At 35.9% G+C, this 18,085-nt stretch overlaps 3 protein-coding genes across 3 annotated transcripts; 2 read left to right on the plus strand and 1 right to left on the minus strand.

Annotated features, from left to right (window-relative positions):
- Positions 1–1,607: 1,607 nt before the first annotated feature.
- LOC147867527 (ubiquinol-cytochrome C reductase UQCRX/QCR9-like family protein) lies at positions 1,608–6,225 on the plus strand. The gene is made up of 3 exons (XM_087315313.1): positions 1,608–1,781; positions 5,535–5,582; positions 5,971–6,225. Exons 1-3 carry the CDS (start codon positions 1,665–1,667, stop codon positions 6,022–6,024), a joined length of 219 nt encoding a protein of 72 aa, XP_087171439.1. The 5' UTR covers positions 1,608–1,664; the 3' UTR covers positions 6,025–6,225.
- A 1,658-nt stretch (positions 6,226–7,883) lies between these two features.
- PANC (pantoate-beta-alanine ligase) lies at positions 7,884–11,877 on the plus strand. Its single transcript, XM_087315314.1, has 6 exons — positions 7,884–7,997; positions 8,635–9,048; positions 9,919–10,200; positions 10,293–10,406; positions 11,255–11,386; positions 11,560–11,877. Exons 2-6 carry the CDS (start codon positions 8,791–8,793, stop codon positions 11,674–11,676), a joined length of 903 nt encoding a protein of 300 aa, XP_087171440.1. The 5' UTR covers positions 7,884–7,997; positions 8,635–8,790; the 3' UTR covers positions 11,677–11,877.
- A 1,499-nt stretch (positions 11,878–13,376) lies between these two features.
- On the minus strand, positions 13,377–15,881 carry LOC147867529 (pentatricopeptide repeat-containing protein At3g53360, mitochondrial-like). Its single transcript, XM_087315315.1, has one exon. It carries the CDS (start codon positions 15,690–15,692, stop codon positions 13,749–13,751), a length of 1,944 nt encoding a protein of 647 aa, XP_087171441.1. The 5' UTR covers positions 15,693–15,881; the 3' UTR covers positions 13,377–13,748.
- Positions 15,882–18,085: the final 2,204 nt, after the last annotated feature.

Here is an 18,085-nt window from a genome sequence, read left to right on the forward strand (position 1 = left end):
ATCAACCTAGTTTTAATCCTTGCTCCTTATGAACAATTATAACCACGTCTTAGACAAGTATATATTATTGTCTCTATCGAATATTCTTATCCTTTCAAAGTGTCTCATAGTAGTATGGACCACCCCAATGATCATAATAGTTGTTGTCATACTAAATGAACAAATTCTTGTAATTGTATGGGTGGTCTAACCCAACTATCCATTCATCACTTGTATGTTGTTCGACAACCTTTCATCCTCTACATTAGCACCTCCAAATTGGCTCATTTATCATCCTCACAATTGAATCCTTTTCTTCACCACATTCAACCACTAAGAAACCTATGATAGAGTTAAGCAAAATCCATTTTTTAGATATTCCCACATTATTTCTTCCTCTTGTCACAAATTAGTTGCACGCTTGCTTCACCTTATTTCATTTTCCATGATGTGATTCATGTCAAAAAGTAGTTGTTCGCATCAATTATCCCCAACACTTACCTCGCAATGGTTCGGTTCGGTTTGAGAGTGTCAAAACCGAACTGTTTAAAAAAATTCAAACTTGAACCGAATCAAACCGAACCGTTTAAAAAAAACCAAACCATTAAAACCGCAGTTTCGTGGTTCGGTTTTGGTTTTCAACTTAGGTAAAAAATTTAAAATTTAAAATCTTTCATTATTTTAAAATTTATTTTTTCAAAATTCTAAAGATTTTCCTAAAATGTGAGAACAAGGCTTAAAAATGAAAAGATTGTTTAAAAAAAAAGATATAAAAATTTTAAAAAAAGATTTGAAATTTAAAAAAAAAACATTAAACCATTTAAACCGCGGTTTCTATCCTTTGAAACCGAACCATTAAAAAAAACTTGAACTTGAACTTGAACCAAACCAAACCACACTATTTTAACCATTAAGCCGCGGTTTTGCGGTTCGACGAACCGTTGTCGACTAATACTCGCATTGACTTTGTTGTAAGATGAGATACTGAAGCGCAAATAAGGAGACTTGTCAGTTATGCATGTTTTTCCCTGAACACATTTGTGAGTCAAAGAATCGCCCTATGATGAAATGCGGTGTCTTCGAGCACATCTGATTCACAATCTACCTATCTTCGGTCCAATCTGTGGGCACATTTCTCTCGCAGCTGCAACGGGCACTCTCGATTCCAATATTCATTGGTAAAAAACTGCTAGGGCTTCGAGCGTGACACCACTCAAATCGATACGCACTACATGAAATGTGTGTCGAATTCTATCCGAAAGGTCGGATAAGGCCATCAAGGGTGAGAATAGAATGTATCTGACTATGTCCATCTCTCTGATCGGCATCGACAGGGGGGGGGGGGGGGGGGGTGGGCTCCTTGGAGGTCCTCATCAAGAAATCTCCACCGTCCACATGCACTTTCGATCGATCGGTTGGATCGCCCTTTCCCATCTTGAATGATGTTCATTTCTTAGAGAGGAGACAGGGGGGGGTAGTTTTGAGAATTTGGGCGAAAATGAGAGGGGTAGTTTGGGAATTATTGGAAAATAATCTGAAGGGAAGGAAGGGTAAATTCATCATCAATCTTCTTACCCTATTATTTTGTTCTCTCTTCTGCCTACACGAAGCAATTCACAGCAGAAAGCAGAAAGCAGAAGCAGAAAGAAGAAGCCATCGCCATCGCCACAGCTACCTCTACAGCCATGGATGGCCCCAAGCGAGCAAATCCAGGATTCCTCGACACTGCCTTCAAGGTCATCACCCGAAGAAACTCTGTCTACATCTCCTTTATCCTCGTCGGCGCCCTCGTCGGCGAACGGGTAAGCGTTTTCAGATCATTTAGGGCCTTGGAATTTATCTTTTAGGGTCCCGGATTTTCTTTCGTGGCTGATCTGTTATCAGGGATATCTCTTTTCTTTTTTAATTTGAGAGTAAGTAAGGTTTATGGCTTCTTGGTCTTCAAAACAATTAGGGTTTCTGATTTACATGTGTTTGAAGATACTTAGTGTTTGTGGCTTGTGTTTTCTTTAAAATATGTAAGGTTCCCGAATCTTCATCTTTTTTTTACCCCCCTTTTGTCCCTTCTGATCCAATGAATTTCTGCGTTTTTTTCTCTTTTCATTAACTTTGCTTCAGATGGATCTTTACATTTTCGTTATTGTACAGTTATTTTGGGATTTTTATTTTACATTATCTTGGCCGACTTTCTTTCTTCTGGCGTTAAATAATAAGAGGTTCTTCTCGTTATGGAGTGTTTTTGGGATATTTTAGGCTGAGTTTATCCTTTTGTATTGCATGGAATTGTCGGAGATAAAGGAGAAAGCCATGCAAATACAAAGGAATTTACTAGAAAACTTTTATTTTCCAGGCATGATATTAAATGGAGATTGCAACAGAATTTAGTGGAATTGTTTTACATAAGACTGTAGGAAATTATGAGGAAGTATCAAAAATTTATCAGAATTGTGTAATTAGCTTGAATATATTTTCATCGGAGTAGTTCTTTAAAATATTTGTGACCAGAAATTTAAACAATTCAACCAGTGTTTGAGAAATGAAACCAGAGTTTTAAATATGCATCAGAAGAAAAAGAAACCTTTTTTTTCTGTGTAATGCCTATATATATATGTTAATATGGAAACAGAATATTATGAGAGGGTCATGGAAGTATACATTCAAGATGACATTGTATGCTATAACAACTGGTGAGTTACTGATGAATAGTAAGAGAAGTCTTAGGGAGAAGAACGATGTCTTCTTCCAAGTAACAGAAATGTCACATGATGGAATTTTTCAACATGAAGGAATCCATTAAGGGAGATCCTAGAGAAGTTTTTAGGAGAATGATCTTTCCATGGGGAGTTACGTTTTTTAAACTCCGAGTGGGTTTTGATGTGCAAGGCAATTAAGTATCAACAAGAGAGTCGATCAATGGTTAATATCTCACTCATAGTGCTCGCAATGAGTAGAAATGTATAGTACATGCATGCTTCCATGTGGTGAGAATATCATGCAAGATTGTTGCATCACATTGAAATGTTGAATAACGCAAGACTAATTGATACCCAGAAATGATGTATAAAGTAAAAGATATTGGCTATTGAGGGGCCAAAGAATGTGGCCTAGGGGTGTTCCCATGTGTTGTATGACTGGAAATGGCAGTATCAAGACGTATCCATGAATAAATATAGTTCAAAATAGGCACTTTTCTTTTGAAGATTGTAATAATGACCTCATTATATTTTAAAATTGAACTTCTTACTATCTAACACAAAAAGAGAAGTAAAAAACTACTACTTTTGTTTTCCCAACTCAGGGTTTTCTTGAATTTTAACTTTTTCCCTTATTTTTTTCTCAACAATCTGTTCTGTTTTTTAATTCTTTTTCTTCGCCTTTGTAATTCTTTTCCCTTATCTTTCTTCTTCCTTGTCCTAATGCATCTTAAATGCTTAAATTTGGTGATTGATTTTTTTCACCATATATTTGGTACATATGATGTACGCTTTAAAATACTTAGTAAACTGTATTGTGGCATACACGTATGACATAGAAAACCCTGATGTATGTCATAAAATACGCTAAATACACCATACAATGACACATTGTACTTGTACAACTTAAAAAAACCCAATGTTGCCACTATTCTTCGTATGACCGCCATTTTAACATATTGAGTTGTGAAGCATGGGTTATAACATTTGGATCATAAGAGTAATATGGACTTTTTCTATTTATCTTTTTGTATTTGAATAGTTGCTTGCAGACATACAACATATTATGCATTGAATACCGTGCTTTGTACAGTGGGGATGTACAAGGACCTCAGTCTTAGATTTATGATTGCAAAGAAGTCCTTATGAATTGCATTATAGATTAGTTCTGTTATCATCATGCTCTTTAATATTTGTGCTCTCCAAGAAACTTACAAGGTTCTCTTTTTTATGCAGAAATGTTTTTTAGTGTCATTGCTAAATATGGCATTGTCATGTTTCTTTTTTAATTTTAGGAGTACTTGCATCAAATTCCCCAATTTATGTATTTAGGACGAGCTTAACTTAGAAAACCTAATTTCTGAATTTTGGAACTCAGAAACCCTAACTTTTGTGAATAAAAAATAGCAAATCAGAAAACCCAATTCCTATAAAAGAAAAGCAGATCAGAAACCATAATTTCTGTGGAGTAAAACTTGGTGGATGTTGAATCTCTCTTCATGACACCCAAATTTCAAAAGTAGGATAGATTCTCTTCTTTTGTATCACAACATGAAGTTTTTTCCACCTTTCACATGCCTCCTGATCATTGATATGATGGACACCTTTGATATGAATGTCCATACTAAAATTTATCTCTAGGGTTCACATCGGCCAACTCCAAAGTTTTATGATGCCATCCCATGATTACATGTACCATCACTCCTCAGAGTTGTACAAGTAAACATGCATGCTGGACTCATGCCCTAGATCCAGTGACTATGCGTACACTAGATGAAATGTAAAGAGTGGATGGATGTACATTATTCACACACTAGGATAGCATACTAAAAGTCAAATATTTTAAATTCCCTTAATCCTAGGGTTAGTGTCTCTTGAAAGAAATAATACACATGCTTGATGCTTAGATATTTCACCAAATTCCCTTTGACACTGCTTCTCATGCAATTGTGTGCGCTTGTTATATAGCCAATTGTCCCTTTTCCTGTCTTTTGGGGTTGATCACGATGTTTGTGGAAATAATGAGAGCTTAGGAACAATAATGAAAAACCCTGTATCTCGGAGTTTTCTGCTACAATATTCCTACTCTATATATCTATTATTAATAATAGGGTGATTATGTTTTTAGTACCTAGTGTTCCTTATGTGTAAATAACGCTTGTTTCTTTTCATGTGTAGAGCATTTATATTTCTTTTCATGTGCTATATATAATGTCATGCATTTTGTGAGTATATGGAAGTGTTTTACACGACACTAAAAGCAATCACGTCTGTATTTATTGCTGATCATCTTGCCAAAGGATTCTTTTTAAAGTCTGGCTTCCAATTGTTGGAGATTTGGATTTTAGATAGAGCAATAATGTAGTTGATTGAAGAACAAACTATGATGTAGAAGTTCTAAGTATCGTAAGTGCCATTAGGTGTCTATTATGGAGAAAGTTCTAGATACCTGAATCCGTTGGGTTTGTGCCATGTAAGTTATAGCTTATGGAGAAAGTTCTAGATACCTGAATCCGTTGGGTTTGTGCCATGTAAGTTATAGCTGTGGTAACATAGATGGCCAGTAATACGAAGTAGATATTGTAGATGAGAACTAGACCAGTGATAATTTCTTTTTATAGATCTTATGAATGTGTGTTTGTGAAGCATATGATAATCGCGGAATTAGCTTGTGTTTTGGATCACCTTGCTATGTAAGCATGTGAATGAAAATCTCTATTTGAAAGTTGTTAGTTGTTAGTTGTTGAGAAGTGATTTGATAATTGCTGTATATTATCTGACTCTCTGTAAATAATGTCTGCTGTGCATAGAATAGCACTTTGCATTATCCTGAAGTGTGTGGAAATATCTTATTGTTTGCAGGTTCTAGATGCTTCAACAAATAAATTATGGCATTACAACAACAAAGGGGTATGTATGAATGCATTATTATTGTCTTTTCTTTTCTTTTCACTTCTCTATATTCTCCCAATTACACAGATTCATCATTGAACAACGGATAGGTTCCTTTCTATCTTAAGTTTGCAGGTGCAATATTTAATCCAAACTCATATCTGAAACAATGCCTTATTGAGTGAAAGGGATTGGTTTAGGGCTGAATCTAGTTATTTCCTTTCTTTGATTATGCATTGAAAATATAGTATCATTTTACTATGGCATGTGTGGTTGATTATTATGATATTGGATATCTTTCCATTGTTTCATCATAGACTCTGTCGATCTGGAAACTTGCATAGTCATGGTTATTTGCTTGTTTAAAATTGATTGGATTGCAAATTTGACTCTACATTTTTTGCAGAAAATGTATGAAGAAATTTCTGTTTTAGGGCAACGAGTTGCAGCTGAAGAGTAGAATCTGTGTGATGATTTAACAAAAATGGAGATGGAAGGATAGAGAACGGGTCAATTAAGAGACCTTGAATTGATTTTAAGCTTACCATTGGTGTGACAATAATTCCTTGTTTAATTCTATGTGCTTTTTTCTCTTGGTAACTGAACCCCAGCCTCCATTTTTGTAATTTTTGAATCCATTAAAATAAAGAAGATTGGCGAATTTTGTGGTTTTCTTTCCTTCTTTTTGTCAATGTATGCATTTATTATCATGACATGAATGCACTTGTTTGGTTAATGTGAGCTCATATTGAGCGAAAATGAAAAAACAAAAAACAAATATACTCTATATTGATGTATGTTGTCGTAGAGGACCAATGAATCACACGTTATTGCCATAAGTTCATTTTGTTTCTTTGTGTGTAGAAATTAAGCAAATGGCGCATACTGACTGAATCTGTGTTTTTTCATTGTAAAAGTGCAGGGATAGCTACTGTTGCTTAAATAAAAACACAAAACTATTGCTTCCATGTCTTAGAGACAGAAGGAAGCTAAACAAATTGGATAAAAAATCTCATGTTTATCTACATGAGGCGCGTGCAATATTTATTTTTATTTTCATTCTTTGGCATCCATAGATAAGTCAATATTGACCACCCATGGAACCTGTGATTACGGAAGTTCTTTCGATGTGCCTCTTTCTCAAGAAGAGCTGTTCATACCACGCTAAGTCGCTATGTGTGGATGAGATATATACATGTGAGCTCACAGGTGGTGCCTTACGTATCACCTCTTAATGTCATTATAGATTTTGTGAATTGCATTATACCTTGCGCATGTAAAAAGCAAGTTATATTCATCTTCTACTAGGCCTTCACCTTCTACCTTTGTATGCCTTTATATTTGATGGCATTTTGATGTCATAATGCAATTTTAGTACCTAGCACGTATCATGGGGTTTGATTGAGTGTGAGGGCTCTATGAGAGTGAATACTCATGTTTGTGATGAGATAAGGTAAAAATATGATCAATGGGCATTGTTGGCTTGCATTTTGAGGCATGACATCCGAGGGCATTTGGTTGTTCTTTGGTTTTCTACTTGAGTGAGGGAGAGGCCGAGTGGTGCAAGTGTGTCCACTCTCATTGTCTTCTCCCGTCCCTAAAAAATTTCATTGGTTACTTGTTGGTGAATATTAGAAAGGTTATGGTTAGCATTTTGTTGTTTATTCTCTCTATCTTGTTTTACCTCTAACATATATCTACCTAGTGTCTTTTATATCTTGGGTATCTAATAGTTTGGAGAGGGGTGGGAGAGGGTCCTAGTATGTCTTAGTATTTTGCCCTTATCTGGACGTAAAGTTGGGACACTTGCATGTAAAGTGATACTCATCCTCTATCTCTATGTGACATATGTACATATCCTTTCCGTCTCTGGGGACTCCATTAGCACAACCTTTCCACTATGGGGAGAGAGTGAAGAGATAACGCAACTAACCTGAGGAGAGACCGTTTCTTTTATACGCAAATTTCTTCTTCTTCTTCTCTCACCTCGTAAGTAAGGACGGACACACACACACACACACACACACACACACACACACACACACACACACACACGGACACCTAATGCTATGATTATACCCTAACCCTAAGCTTGTTCTCTCTCTCTCTCTCTCTCTCTCTCTCTCTCTCTCTAAGTCTGCCCCTCACATTCCTTTGAAACCTTTTTATCGTTTTAATCAATTGAAAGGCTTCTCATCTTCATCCCTATATATAGCTCTAAATGAGAATGAAGAGACAAACTTCTCTGCCTTCTTCACTTCTAAACTCACCTCTCTCTCTCTCTCTCTCTCTCTCACACACACACACACACACACACACACACACACACACACACACACACACAGAAAGCCGGCCGGAGGGGTATCTTGTCGAATATTTCTCTGTCCTCTCTCTGTATTTCAAAGAAGAATCTCCGCACATCCATCTGAGCCAGTAAGATCCTCTCTCACTCATGGTTTTTACATTTCTCTTTCAATTTTTCATTATTATGTCATTGTTGGCTATTTTGTTTCTTAGCAAGTCTTGTCTCTTTTCCGTCCGTTTTTCATTTTAACCTTTCTTTGATTTTTTATTTTTTTTGTATTTGAAGTATCTGTTCATCTATGAAACCCTTTCTTTTCTGTAAAGCATTTGTTTCTTTTATTGTATTTGGACATTTGCTGATGCAAAAACGTCTCTTTAACTCCTTGCAAGATTTATTTCTGTTTAATTTGTTGTTCCCATGGTTTCTTGTTAACGATTCATTAGTACGTAAATACTCGTTACTCTTTACACAAATATGAAAAGAAAGACCTTTTCCTTGTTATAGAATTTTTTTGCCTTTCTTTCTGTTAAGCACGTGCAATAATTATGAGTTTTTAGGGTTTCTTAACTTATGTTATGTTTAATTTGTTGTTTCAGAATGATTAATTGAATGTGTCAACATATTGCTTCTTATCATTATTGTTCTTTCTTTGCTTTTTACGACATTCTTGTGCACCTCGTTAGTAGTTGTTTGATTGAACATGATCCGATTCATCCGTGGAAAACGTCATCAAATAATGCCTATTGTATTATTCGTGTATCACAGGACAAGAATTCTAGCTTTGCAAATAGAGTAACATGACATGTTTACATTGGTAAATTACGAGAAACTAGAGAGACCATCTTTGCAATTTTGCAAGGGATAAAATTAGAGAACAGGGGAATCCACCTATTCCTGGGAGTGTGAGAGAAGAAAATAAAAATGAAGAAGATGGAGATCATCAGAGAGAACCAAGAGATGCGAAGCTTGTCTAGATCTATGAGGCGAGCAGGTCTCACCATTGCTCTTGTCCCCACTATGGGCTGTCTTCACGCTGGACACCTCTCTCTCGTCGAGGAGGCAAAGAGGCGGGCAGATGTAGTGGTTGTGTCAATTTACGTGAACCCAACACAATTCGGACCTTCTGAAGATTTCAACACATACCCTAGAGACATACATGGAGACCTCTCAAAACTTCAAGTAAGTAGTTTTTGTTGTTTTTCTACTCTCTTCACAAGTTTTTTCTACGTGTATATGTATCTACCTATGTATGTATGTATCTATCTAGAAAGAAAAGATATTGTATTGTGACCCATGGAAGTCAAATATGAGATATGGAACCAAAATGAAACATTTTCATGTAGTCTGTATGAAGTTCAATACGTAACTCTTGATACTACACATTTCAAATTGACATGTTATCAACTTTTCTGTGTTTTGTTCTGTGATCCAGTAGATGAGTAAAGAACATGAGTTTTCTTATTGGAAATCATTCCATCTTTGTTAGAGATTCCTGAGACTACAACCTGGGTTGAATTCCTGAAAATCATGCTTAATTTCGTCATTTGCTAGGCATCCAAAGTGACACTTTCTTCTATTTCTGTTATGTTGAGAAGAGACATGAAATGGAATGGAATGTAATAGTAATTTATGCAAAAAGTCCAGTCTGATCTATTATGTGACCAAAGTTACAACCATAATCTAATATGGTACTAGTATCAAGGCAATACATTGATTTGGAATATATAACCTACCCTTTTAAGCTTTGAAGGCAGAAAGGATGGCAAGTAACATGTAAGTTGACGTGCTTCAAGTAGCCATTAAAGATGGACTCATTACTTGCACCTGGTCTAGAATCCTTGTGCAATTAATGAGTAAATCTGTGACAATTAACCATAGTCTATACAATGTAAGCCTAAGAAGGATATCCACAAGTTTTTCTTTTGATTCTAGTTACCAGAAGATTGACCCTTATTTAATGTGTTTTACTTCTTTCTTGTCATTTCAAGGCTTTGTATCTGAGGGTGTAATAATTTTTGTATAAACAAGCATCACTGTGGGGTTTTTCAGCCATTAGGTGTAGATGTGGTCTTCAATCCACACGATCTCTATGTGCGGGATGCATCTCCACATGTAGATGACATAAGACAGTCAAACAATCTAGTTGAAGTGAATGGACATGAAACGTGGGTGAGAGTCGAGAGACTTGAACAACCATTATGTGGTAAAAGCAGGCCAATCTTTTTTCGGGGTGTTGCCACAGTTGTCATGAAACTCTTTCATATTGTTGAGCCAGATGTAGCAGTATTTGGCAAGAAAGATTATCAACAATGGAAATTAATATGTCGGATGGTAATACTTCTACTTAAGAAAATTTTACAGAATAAATGCTCTAGAAAAAAAGCCTGAGAAAATGAATTAATTTTAAATGCATTGTGCTGCAGGTGAGAGATTTGGATATTCCAGTTGAGATAATTGGTGGTGAGCTTCTTCGAGAATCAGACGGCCTAGCAATGAGTTCACGAAACTTGTACCTTTCTCATGTAGAAAGGAAACAGGTTTGCATCCTCCTATCCTCCACCTTAAATCTCCCTTCTGTTGTAAGCTTGGTGGTTTATACCATCGCATCAAAGTCATAAAATTGAGAAGACCGAAGTTCAATCCATGCTATGGGCTTGGCCCGGTTCCATAGATCATATTTAGTCTCCCATGGATATGATAATACATCTATTTACCGATTTTTTGGTAGTATGATAGCTACTCCTTGAACTCGCCCCATACTCCTAATAAGCATTTTAATGGATTTCTTGGACTAATAGTGAAGCTGTAGGTTGGTTATAGGATAAATTGATCTTGAACATGTGTTTTATAATATGAGGCCCCTGCAAGAACTACATAACTAAATGTGTGCTGTTCAGTCCAAGGGTGGTCGGATCCTGGATTTGAAGGTATTTTCTTTGGATAGTTGTATATGCAGGTTTAACAGGGGTTTGTATTTTGTGTCATGCATATGTCACTACCAGTTCGGAGAAACTCTCTGGGTACTGTGTTGAATAAATTTGATACCTAAGATAAAACACAAAGTTGTAATTTTTTTTAATATTATACTGGCAGTCAGTTGATGCTATGCCATGTAAGGATACACAAGAATGTATTCGGAAACTTTATCTACATCCCTTTTGACATCATTTTATTAATATTGATCACACAGCTTAACATATTCAAACATATCAACTCCTAAAACCTGGCTAAAACAAATCTGCTGAAAGCTATTTGTTAAAAAATGGATCCATATGAGTTTAGTAATAATAATGCTAAAAGACAATTTTCATTTGTTATCAGTTTGAGTTGCTAGCTTACATGTTTTCTTATCCCGAAGCTCAGAGCAGTTTGATTCGGAATGCAGGCCTTGTCAATCATCAGTTCTCTCAGGAAGGTTGAAGAAGAAGTAGCAAACGGAAATCTCAACGCATCTACTCTTATCAATCTCGTGAAACAAGAAATCATGGGTGCTTCTGGGAAGGTTGATTATGTGGAGGTTAGTAACTTCCATGTACATTCATGAATGAGCTTTTTACATGCTATAAACACATTCATACCATTGGTGCTATTACAATTCATGACAATTTGGGATGTATATATACTGTGATAATATAGTTGGATGTACCTTTGGTATTTGTATGATCTAAGATTGAGATTTACTTCATGCAGATTGTTGACCAAAAATCACTACAACCTCTTTCTACGATTGACCGCCCAGCTGTGTTATGCATTGCAGCATGGTTTGGTCGTGTTCGGCTTATTGATAATATTGAGTTGCAACCCTAATATATATTTCTACCACAAATCTACATCTGGTGTTTATAATTCTAACAATAGAGAGGTAGTCCAAGTACCGGTCAGTGCCCATCAATAATAATAAAACTACATGGGAGACCTCAAAAGAGGTCAAAATCCACAGTAATGAATGATTAACTGTGGGAAATGTATGCAAATTTGAAGTATATGGATTTGGGTAATTTAAAAACCTTTAAGCTACAGCTTGGCAGAAAGTGGAATTCTTCGGACGTGTTCTATACCAAGTATCAACATCGTTTTCCAGTTTTCCTTTTCTTGACCTTAAGGAGCATCTCTTCTTTTTTTCTCCAAAATGTAAGGAGCATCTTTTTATGTGCATAGATCTTAAAGCAATGAAAATATGTAAATGGTTTAGGTACTTGAAGGCCAATGTCAATGACAGGTTTATTGACAATCTAAAGAGATTTGTTCCATAAGGTATCATTGATGAGTTCCCTACATAGATTAATCATCTAAATATGAATCCTAATTAAACATGGATTGTGCATGACATAGGAATCCTAGGTACATGAGATAATTGCATGGAGTATTAGGTTGTGCTATTTCTCACATGAAAGGGTTTTTACATTTGTATTTAAAAATGGCTAGGAGTAAAACAATTTGGATTTGGGTAAGACCTTTAAAGTTTTTATTATTTCTCACACTTTTTAGTTTTCCATAGTATTTTTGTCATTTTTCAGCTGAATGTAGCAATCGGCAACGGTTTGGTTCTGTTCAAGAGTGTCAAACTCAAACCATTTAAAACCAAACTGTTTAAAAATTTGAAACTTAAACTGAATCAAACCATGAAACTGTTTAAATTGAACTGTTACAAAAAAAATCAATCTCAAACCAAATGGTTTTAGAGAATTTCATACCTTTAAACCATTGAAACCATGTTTCGCTGTTTGGTTCGGTTTTGGTTTTCAACTTAGGGCAAAATTCAAAATTTCACATGTTAATTTTAAAGTTTTAACATTTTTTAATATTTGAAATATTAAGTTTTTACAAATTGAAGATTTTTCTTAAAATACCGAAATCAAGCTTAAAATGTTCAAAAATATATTTAAGAAAAGTGTGAAGTGTCAAACCTAAATAGTCAAACCGTTTAAACTGTTTAATCACAATTTCAAATCGTTTACAAACCTCGATAAAGGCCCCCAAACCAAACCAAACCATTTTAATTGTTCAGCCATTAATCCATAGTTTCACAGTTCAGTTTAGCTTAAATCAAAACCATTACCAATTGTTAGCTAAATGCCAATTAAAGATTATGACATTTTGTTGGTTAATTTGTACTATATTCAATTAGTAAAAAATTAGGAAGTATATTCCAATAATATAAAATAAATCCATCTTGGTGTATAGTATTAATGAATGAGTAGACTAAAATGTACCTTTTTCAAGTTGCCTTAATTGTGTCACTGCCTACGTAAATACAAGTCAAACAATGTCACTGATACAAGTAACCAAATGTGGTACACACCCTCTAATGACAATAAGGTTTTCATGTAACACATTACTTGCTGATAATTTTATTTCTTAGTTCATGTTCATATGATTTCTCCGTTTACAGCTACAGTACCACCAATGGGAATAAGGCTTCATGTAAGAGATTACTTGCTAATAACTTGATTTCTTAGTTCATATTCATATGATTTCTCAGTTTACAGCTAGAATTATGGTAGCGATTTGACATTTTACACCTTGGGTTGTGACATAATTTCACATTTTTATACATTATCTAGTAAATCACGCATATTCCAGCAAAGACCCTCTCAGTTGTGCAAAACTCATGTATAACCCTGAACTAGTATGTGCAAACAGTAAAAATATATATCAATCTCAACACACTTCCGCATGGATATGTCTTCTTCCATTGCAAAATTTGTTTAGTGTCTTACCACATGGGAAGCTTGGAGTAGATATTGTACATCATAATATTACAGTCCTTGTTGGCTATCAATACATCTTTTTATCATTGCCAGAATCTGTTTGGGATCATCTTAAACCCTTTTCAACAATAAAACCCGTTATAGAATGTCAATATGCATTTGCTACATCTATAGCACTTTCATTGCCTGAGTTTGTTCAGCATCTTCCCACGTGCCAAATTCAGAATACATACTAGACATCAAAGCATAGAAAGACGCATGCCGACAATCCATTGAAACAGCCCTTTCGAAGCATTTCCTTGCAATCCCTGCTTCTGTATATTTTCTACAATGACTCAACAAACTTGTCCACCCAATAATGTTGTGCTCTAGAGGTATGCTTACAAGTAAATGTTGAGCCTCCAACAGATATCCGATGGCACCGAAAAGGTCAATGAAACAATTATAATGCTGAATCGTAGGTGAAATTTTGTAGCCATTTCTCATTAGTTGAAAGTATGCATACCCTTCATCAATAAGGCCAGCATGACTACATGCTGAAAGAATGTTAACAAATGTCACGTCATTCGGTTTCCACCCTTCTCTTTGCATATCTCCAAACAGTTTCAAAGCATTCTTATACTGACCACATTGCACAAACCCTCCAATCATAGCAGTCCATATCATCACGTTGCATGTTTGCATCTTTTCAAACACTAGTTTGGCATGTTTTAAGTTACCACACCTCGCATACATGTCAATGAGAGTGCTAACAACCATCATGTCTGATTCCAAGCTACTTTCAATGATAACATGATTACATATTTCCCCATCATGAATAGATGCTAAGTTAGATGATGCCTTGATGACGCTTAGGAATGTTACTTTGTTTGGTGAAATTCCCGTCTCTATCATCTCCCCAAACAACTGTAACACAGTACGATCTTCTCCATGCTGAGCCTGGCCAGACAAAAATGTATTCCATGTTATGAGATCTGGTAGAAACCCCTTCTTTTGCATTCTATTGAAAAGATGAATAGCTTCATTACAATATCCATGTTGTGAATGAGCTGCAATCATTGTATTAAATGTCACATTGTTCGGCTCAATGCCTTCATGCTGCATTCGATCGAAAAGAAGAACGACATCCTCAGAATATCCGTTTTGAGCATATCCAGACATCATCACATTCCATGTTACTATATCTCGATTAGGAAAATCCTCAAACACATGACATGCATATGTCATATTTCCACTTTTGACATACATATCAATAAGTGTATTAGTAAGGGCCACGTCCAATCCAAATAAGGTATAAATTATACAAGAATGAACTAATCTACCTTTTGTTAGTGACTTGTGCAATGAGCATGACTTCAGAATATTGATGTAAGAAACAGCATTGGCTTTAACTCCTTCTATCTGCATTTGTTCGAAAAGCTCAAAAACCCGTTGATCTTGCAAACAGCCTCCAATCATTGCATTCCAAATCACTATATCTTTGATTTCCGAACTATCAAAAACAACTTGTGCATCGTTGATATGATTACATTTCGAGTACATATCAATGAGAATGCTCCTCACAAAGACATCACATTCGAAGCCATTTTTTATGATGCAAGAATGAATTATTTTCCCTTGCCTTAGGCACAACATGTTAGAACATGCTTTCAAAGTAGCAATATAGACATGTTTGTCTGGTTTAAGATGTGATTCATCTTCTTCCATCTTACAAAACAAATCCATGGCCATTTCTTCTTTTCCGAGAGAAGCATGTGCTGAGATGATAGCACTCCATACAAACACATTTTTCTCACATATTTTCTCAAACACATCGTTAGCTTCAGGTAAGCTCTTACAAACATGAAACAAACGGATCAGATGTGTTCCTAAGAATGCATTCGATTCTAACCCAAGACTCTTCACAAAAGAATGGATTAGTCTACCTTTTAGTAGATCCTTTCTGCTGATGCACAGTTGCAAGACGAAGAAGACATGGTGTACAGAAACAGAGTGTCGTCTCTGAGCTATGGAATCCAGAAGCTCTACAGCTTTCTCTAGCTTTCCTTCTTCACAGAAAATCTTGAGCATACAAAGGCTTCCATCATTTCTTCTAAACCCAACAACACTCATAGACAAAAAAAAACAGGACTTCAAAAGATGTAAGTCCCCATCCCTCGATTGTGCTTCGTTCCTGCTTCTTCTTACTTTCAGTCGTGAGTTTCTTCTTACTTCTCTCCTTCCAACCAACCAGCAGCTATGGCAGGGAGGCACCTGCACAGGCCATCACCATGTTTGACAGAACGCGCAGTAATCGATGTCTGTATGCACGTACGTACGTATATCACGTAATGTCTGTACGTACGTACGTATGTATGGATGTATATTCATGTAATGTGTGTATTCGTATTCGTGTTCGTATTCGTATGTGCATGTACGTACGTATTCGTATTCGTATGTGCGTATACGTATGTCTATGTCTTTGTGTACATACTCGCTTAATGTATGCATATATTGATAAACCTAGCTATATTAGGGAGATTGGAACATTATATACGCACACATTGCCCTAATCTACGTCTACGCGCTTGCGTATGTCTATGCCTATTCACTTAATGTATGTGTATCCTAGACCTAAGCTATAGATTGGAATGTTTTGTGTATGCGCATCTTGCCCAAGTCTGGACCGGAATCCAAAGTCCTTTGAATTAGGGAGAAGAGACATGTCTGGAGTGTAACGTCGTATATGCATGCACACTTTGTCCGAGACGAGAATTCAAGGATGAGGAGCACCCCCCCATGTATTACAAAGTAGAGCATATTGTGGCATCGGTTCGCTGTTTACCTGATGCAACAACCCTCGATATTTATGCATTATATGCAATGATGAGCTACTTGAAAGTGTGGAGAGCTTTTATACCTTGACCTTGAAAATCCCTCAAATGATGGATGGATTAAATGTGTTGCTCACCTCTTAGAGGTAGGAAAGGGACCTTACATTACGCATTTGTGCGCACATGAAATGATAGAAATGTTGGGCCCTCAAGCAATACCTTTTTTCGATGCTTTGGTAACATCGGTGCTTCTAAATGGGGCACTAGCATCTCTACGTCTAACTAGAAAGAGTTTGGAAATTTCGAAAAAGCTTTTTCTTACAAAGTTTCTTCAAGTCAAGAAACAACCATCATACACCATCCTTGAGACAACATCACTTGCCATTGAGATCATAGCCATTGAAGAGGGGTTTGTTGAATACATGCTTAGGGTTTAAATAAACCCCTCATGTTGACTTCCTAGGATAACATGGGAAGCGAGCAAAACCCTCCAATAGACACGTAAAAGCAAAAAAAATTGCTCTAGTTGAATGCGAGGTATAGAATATATGGTTTGGGAGATGGGATGCAACACACTTGTTTCATGATGCATCAATCGATTCCTCTAGAAATGAGGCCTTTTCGCAACACCAATGTATCATGACATGGAAAAATGTGGAGGCTCACACCATACTACATATGTTACACGATACATCATCTCAAAGCTGGATTGGATTGACTATGGTTTATATTATATATTGATTCACTCTCAATCCCAATGAGTGGACTCTAATCCATTGTGAACCACCAACATAAGTATGGTTGCAATATTTGCATTGTATCACATGCATACTTTTGGGATGCTTCTTAAGAATCAAGACATCTCTGTCATCCTCACTTTAGAAGTTTACAAAAAAAGGAGTATGAACTATAGAGATTGAATCAATTATCAAAATATGTCATTATAAATTATAATCAAACGTTTAAAAACTCATAAAATGTACATTCGAGAATATGAAGAAAACATGACACAGGCAGTAGTAGCATAACAACTTACCACTAGGGTGAGCTAATTTCTAATAACAAAGAAAGAAAGAAAAAGAAGAAAAAAGAAATGATCAAAAACTCATAAAACAGATATTCGAGAATATATGAAGAAAACATAACATAGGCAATAGTAGAATAACAACTTACCACTAGGGTGAGCTAATTTCTAATAACAAAGAAAGAAAGAAAAAGGAAAAAAAGGAACATGACACTAGCATAAAATTTTGCCACGACACTAACAAGAGGATATGAGAAAGTTGGGAATAGAACTCAAGACACAAGGATATGATAAAGTTGAGAATTGAACTCAAGACACAAGCAACAATATCATGGCAACTTACCAATAGGCTAAGCTTACTTCTAACAAAAAGGAATGTTAGGAAAAAATCTAACATAAATTTTTGCTACGGAACTAAACAAGAGACAGATGAGAATATTGGGACTCAAAACCAAGATGTAGACAACAATAGCATGTCTCCTTACCACTAGGATGACCGAATTTGTTATGAAAACAATGAAAAAAGGAATACACATTTTTCCCTTTTCAAACGTTTGAATGCTTGCACGAACACGAATATTACGTTCTATGGTTACACGGTACACCTAACTACAAAAACATGTTCTTTGTTACACCATACACATCCATACTTGTTAAAGCCCATCCCA

The sequence above is a fragment of the Azolla caroliniana genome, unplaced genomic scaffold, assembly GCF_043228905.1.
Source record: "Azolla caroliniana isolate FFs.n. ecotype wild unplaced genomic scaffold, voAzoCaro1.0.p SCAF_2, whole genome shotgun sequence".
In the NCBI taxonomy this organism is placed as follows: domain Eukaryota; kingdom Viridiplantae; phylum Streptophyta; class Polypodiopsida; order Salviniales; family Salviniaceae; genus Azolla; species Azolla caroliniana.

Bases quoted from the DNA above. Each gene is read 5' to 3' on its own strand.
- LOC147867527 (XM_087315313.1), top strand. From the start codon at position 1,665: ATGGATGGCCCCAAGCGAGCAAATCCAGGATTCCTCGACACTGCCTTC. The intron at 1,782-5,534 runs GTAAGCGTTTTC...TATTGTTTGCAG, and splicing joins GCGCCCTCGTCGGCGAACGG to GTTCTAGATGCTTCAACAAA. The intron at 5,583-5,970 runs GTATGTATGAAT...CATTTTTTGCAG, and splicing joins GGCATTACAACAACAAAGGG to AAAATGTATGAAGAAATTTC.
- PANC (XM_087315314.1), top strand. From the start codon at position 8,791: ATGAAGAAGATGGAGATCATCAGAGAGAACCAAGAGATGCGAAGCTTG. The intron at 10,201-10,292 runs GTAATACTTCTA...ATTGTGCTGCAG, and splicing joins GGAAATTAATATGTCGGATG to GTGAGAGATTTGGATATTCC. The intron at 11,387-11,559 runs GTTAGTAACTTC...TACTTCATGCAG, and splicing joins GGAAGGTTGATTATGTGGAG to ATTGTTGACCAAAAATCACT.
- LOC147867529 (XM_087315315.1), bottom strand. From the start codon at position 15,692: ATGAGTGTTGTTGGGTTTAGAAGAAATGATGGAAGCCTTTGTATGCTC.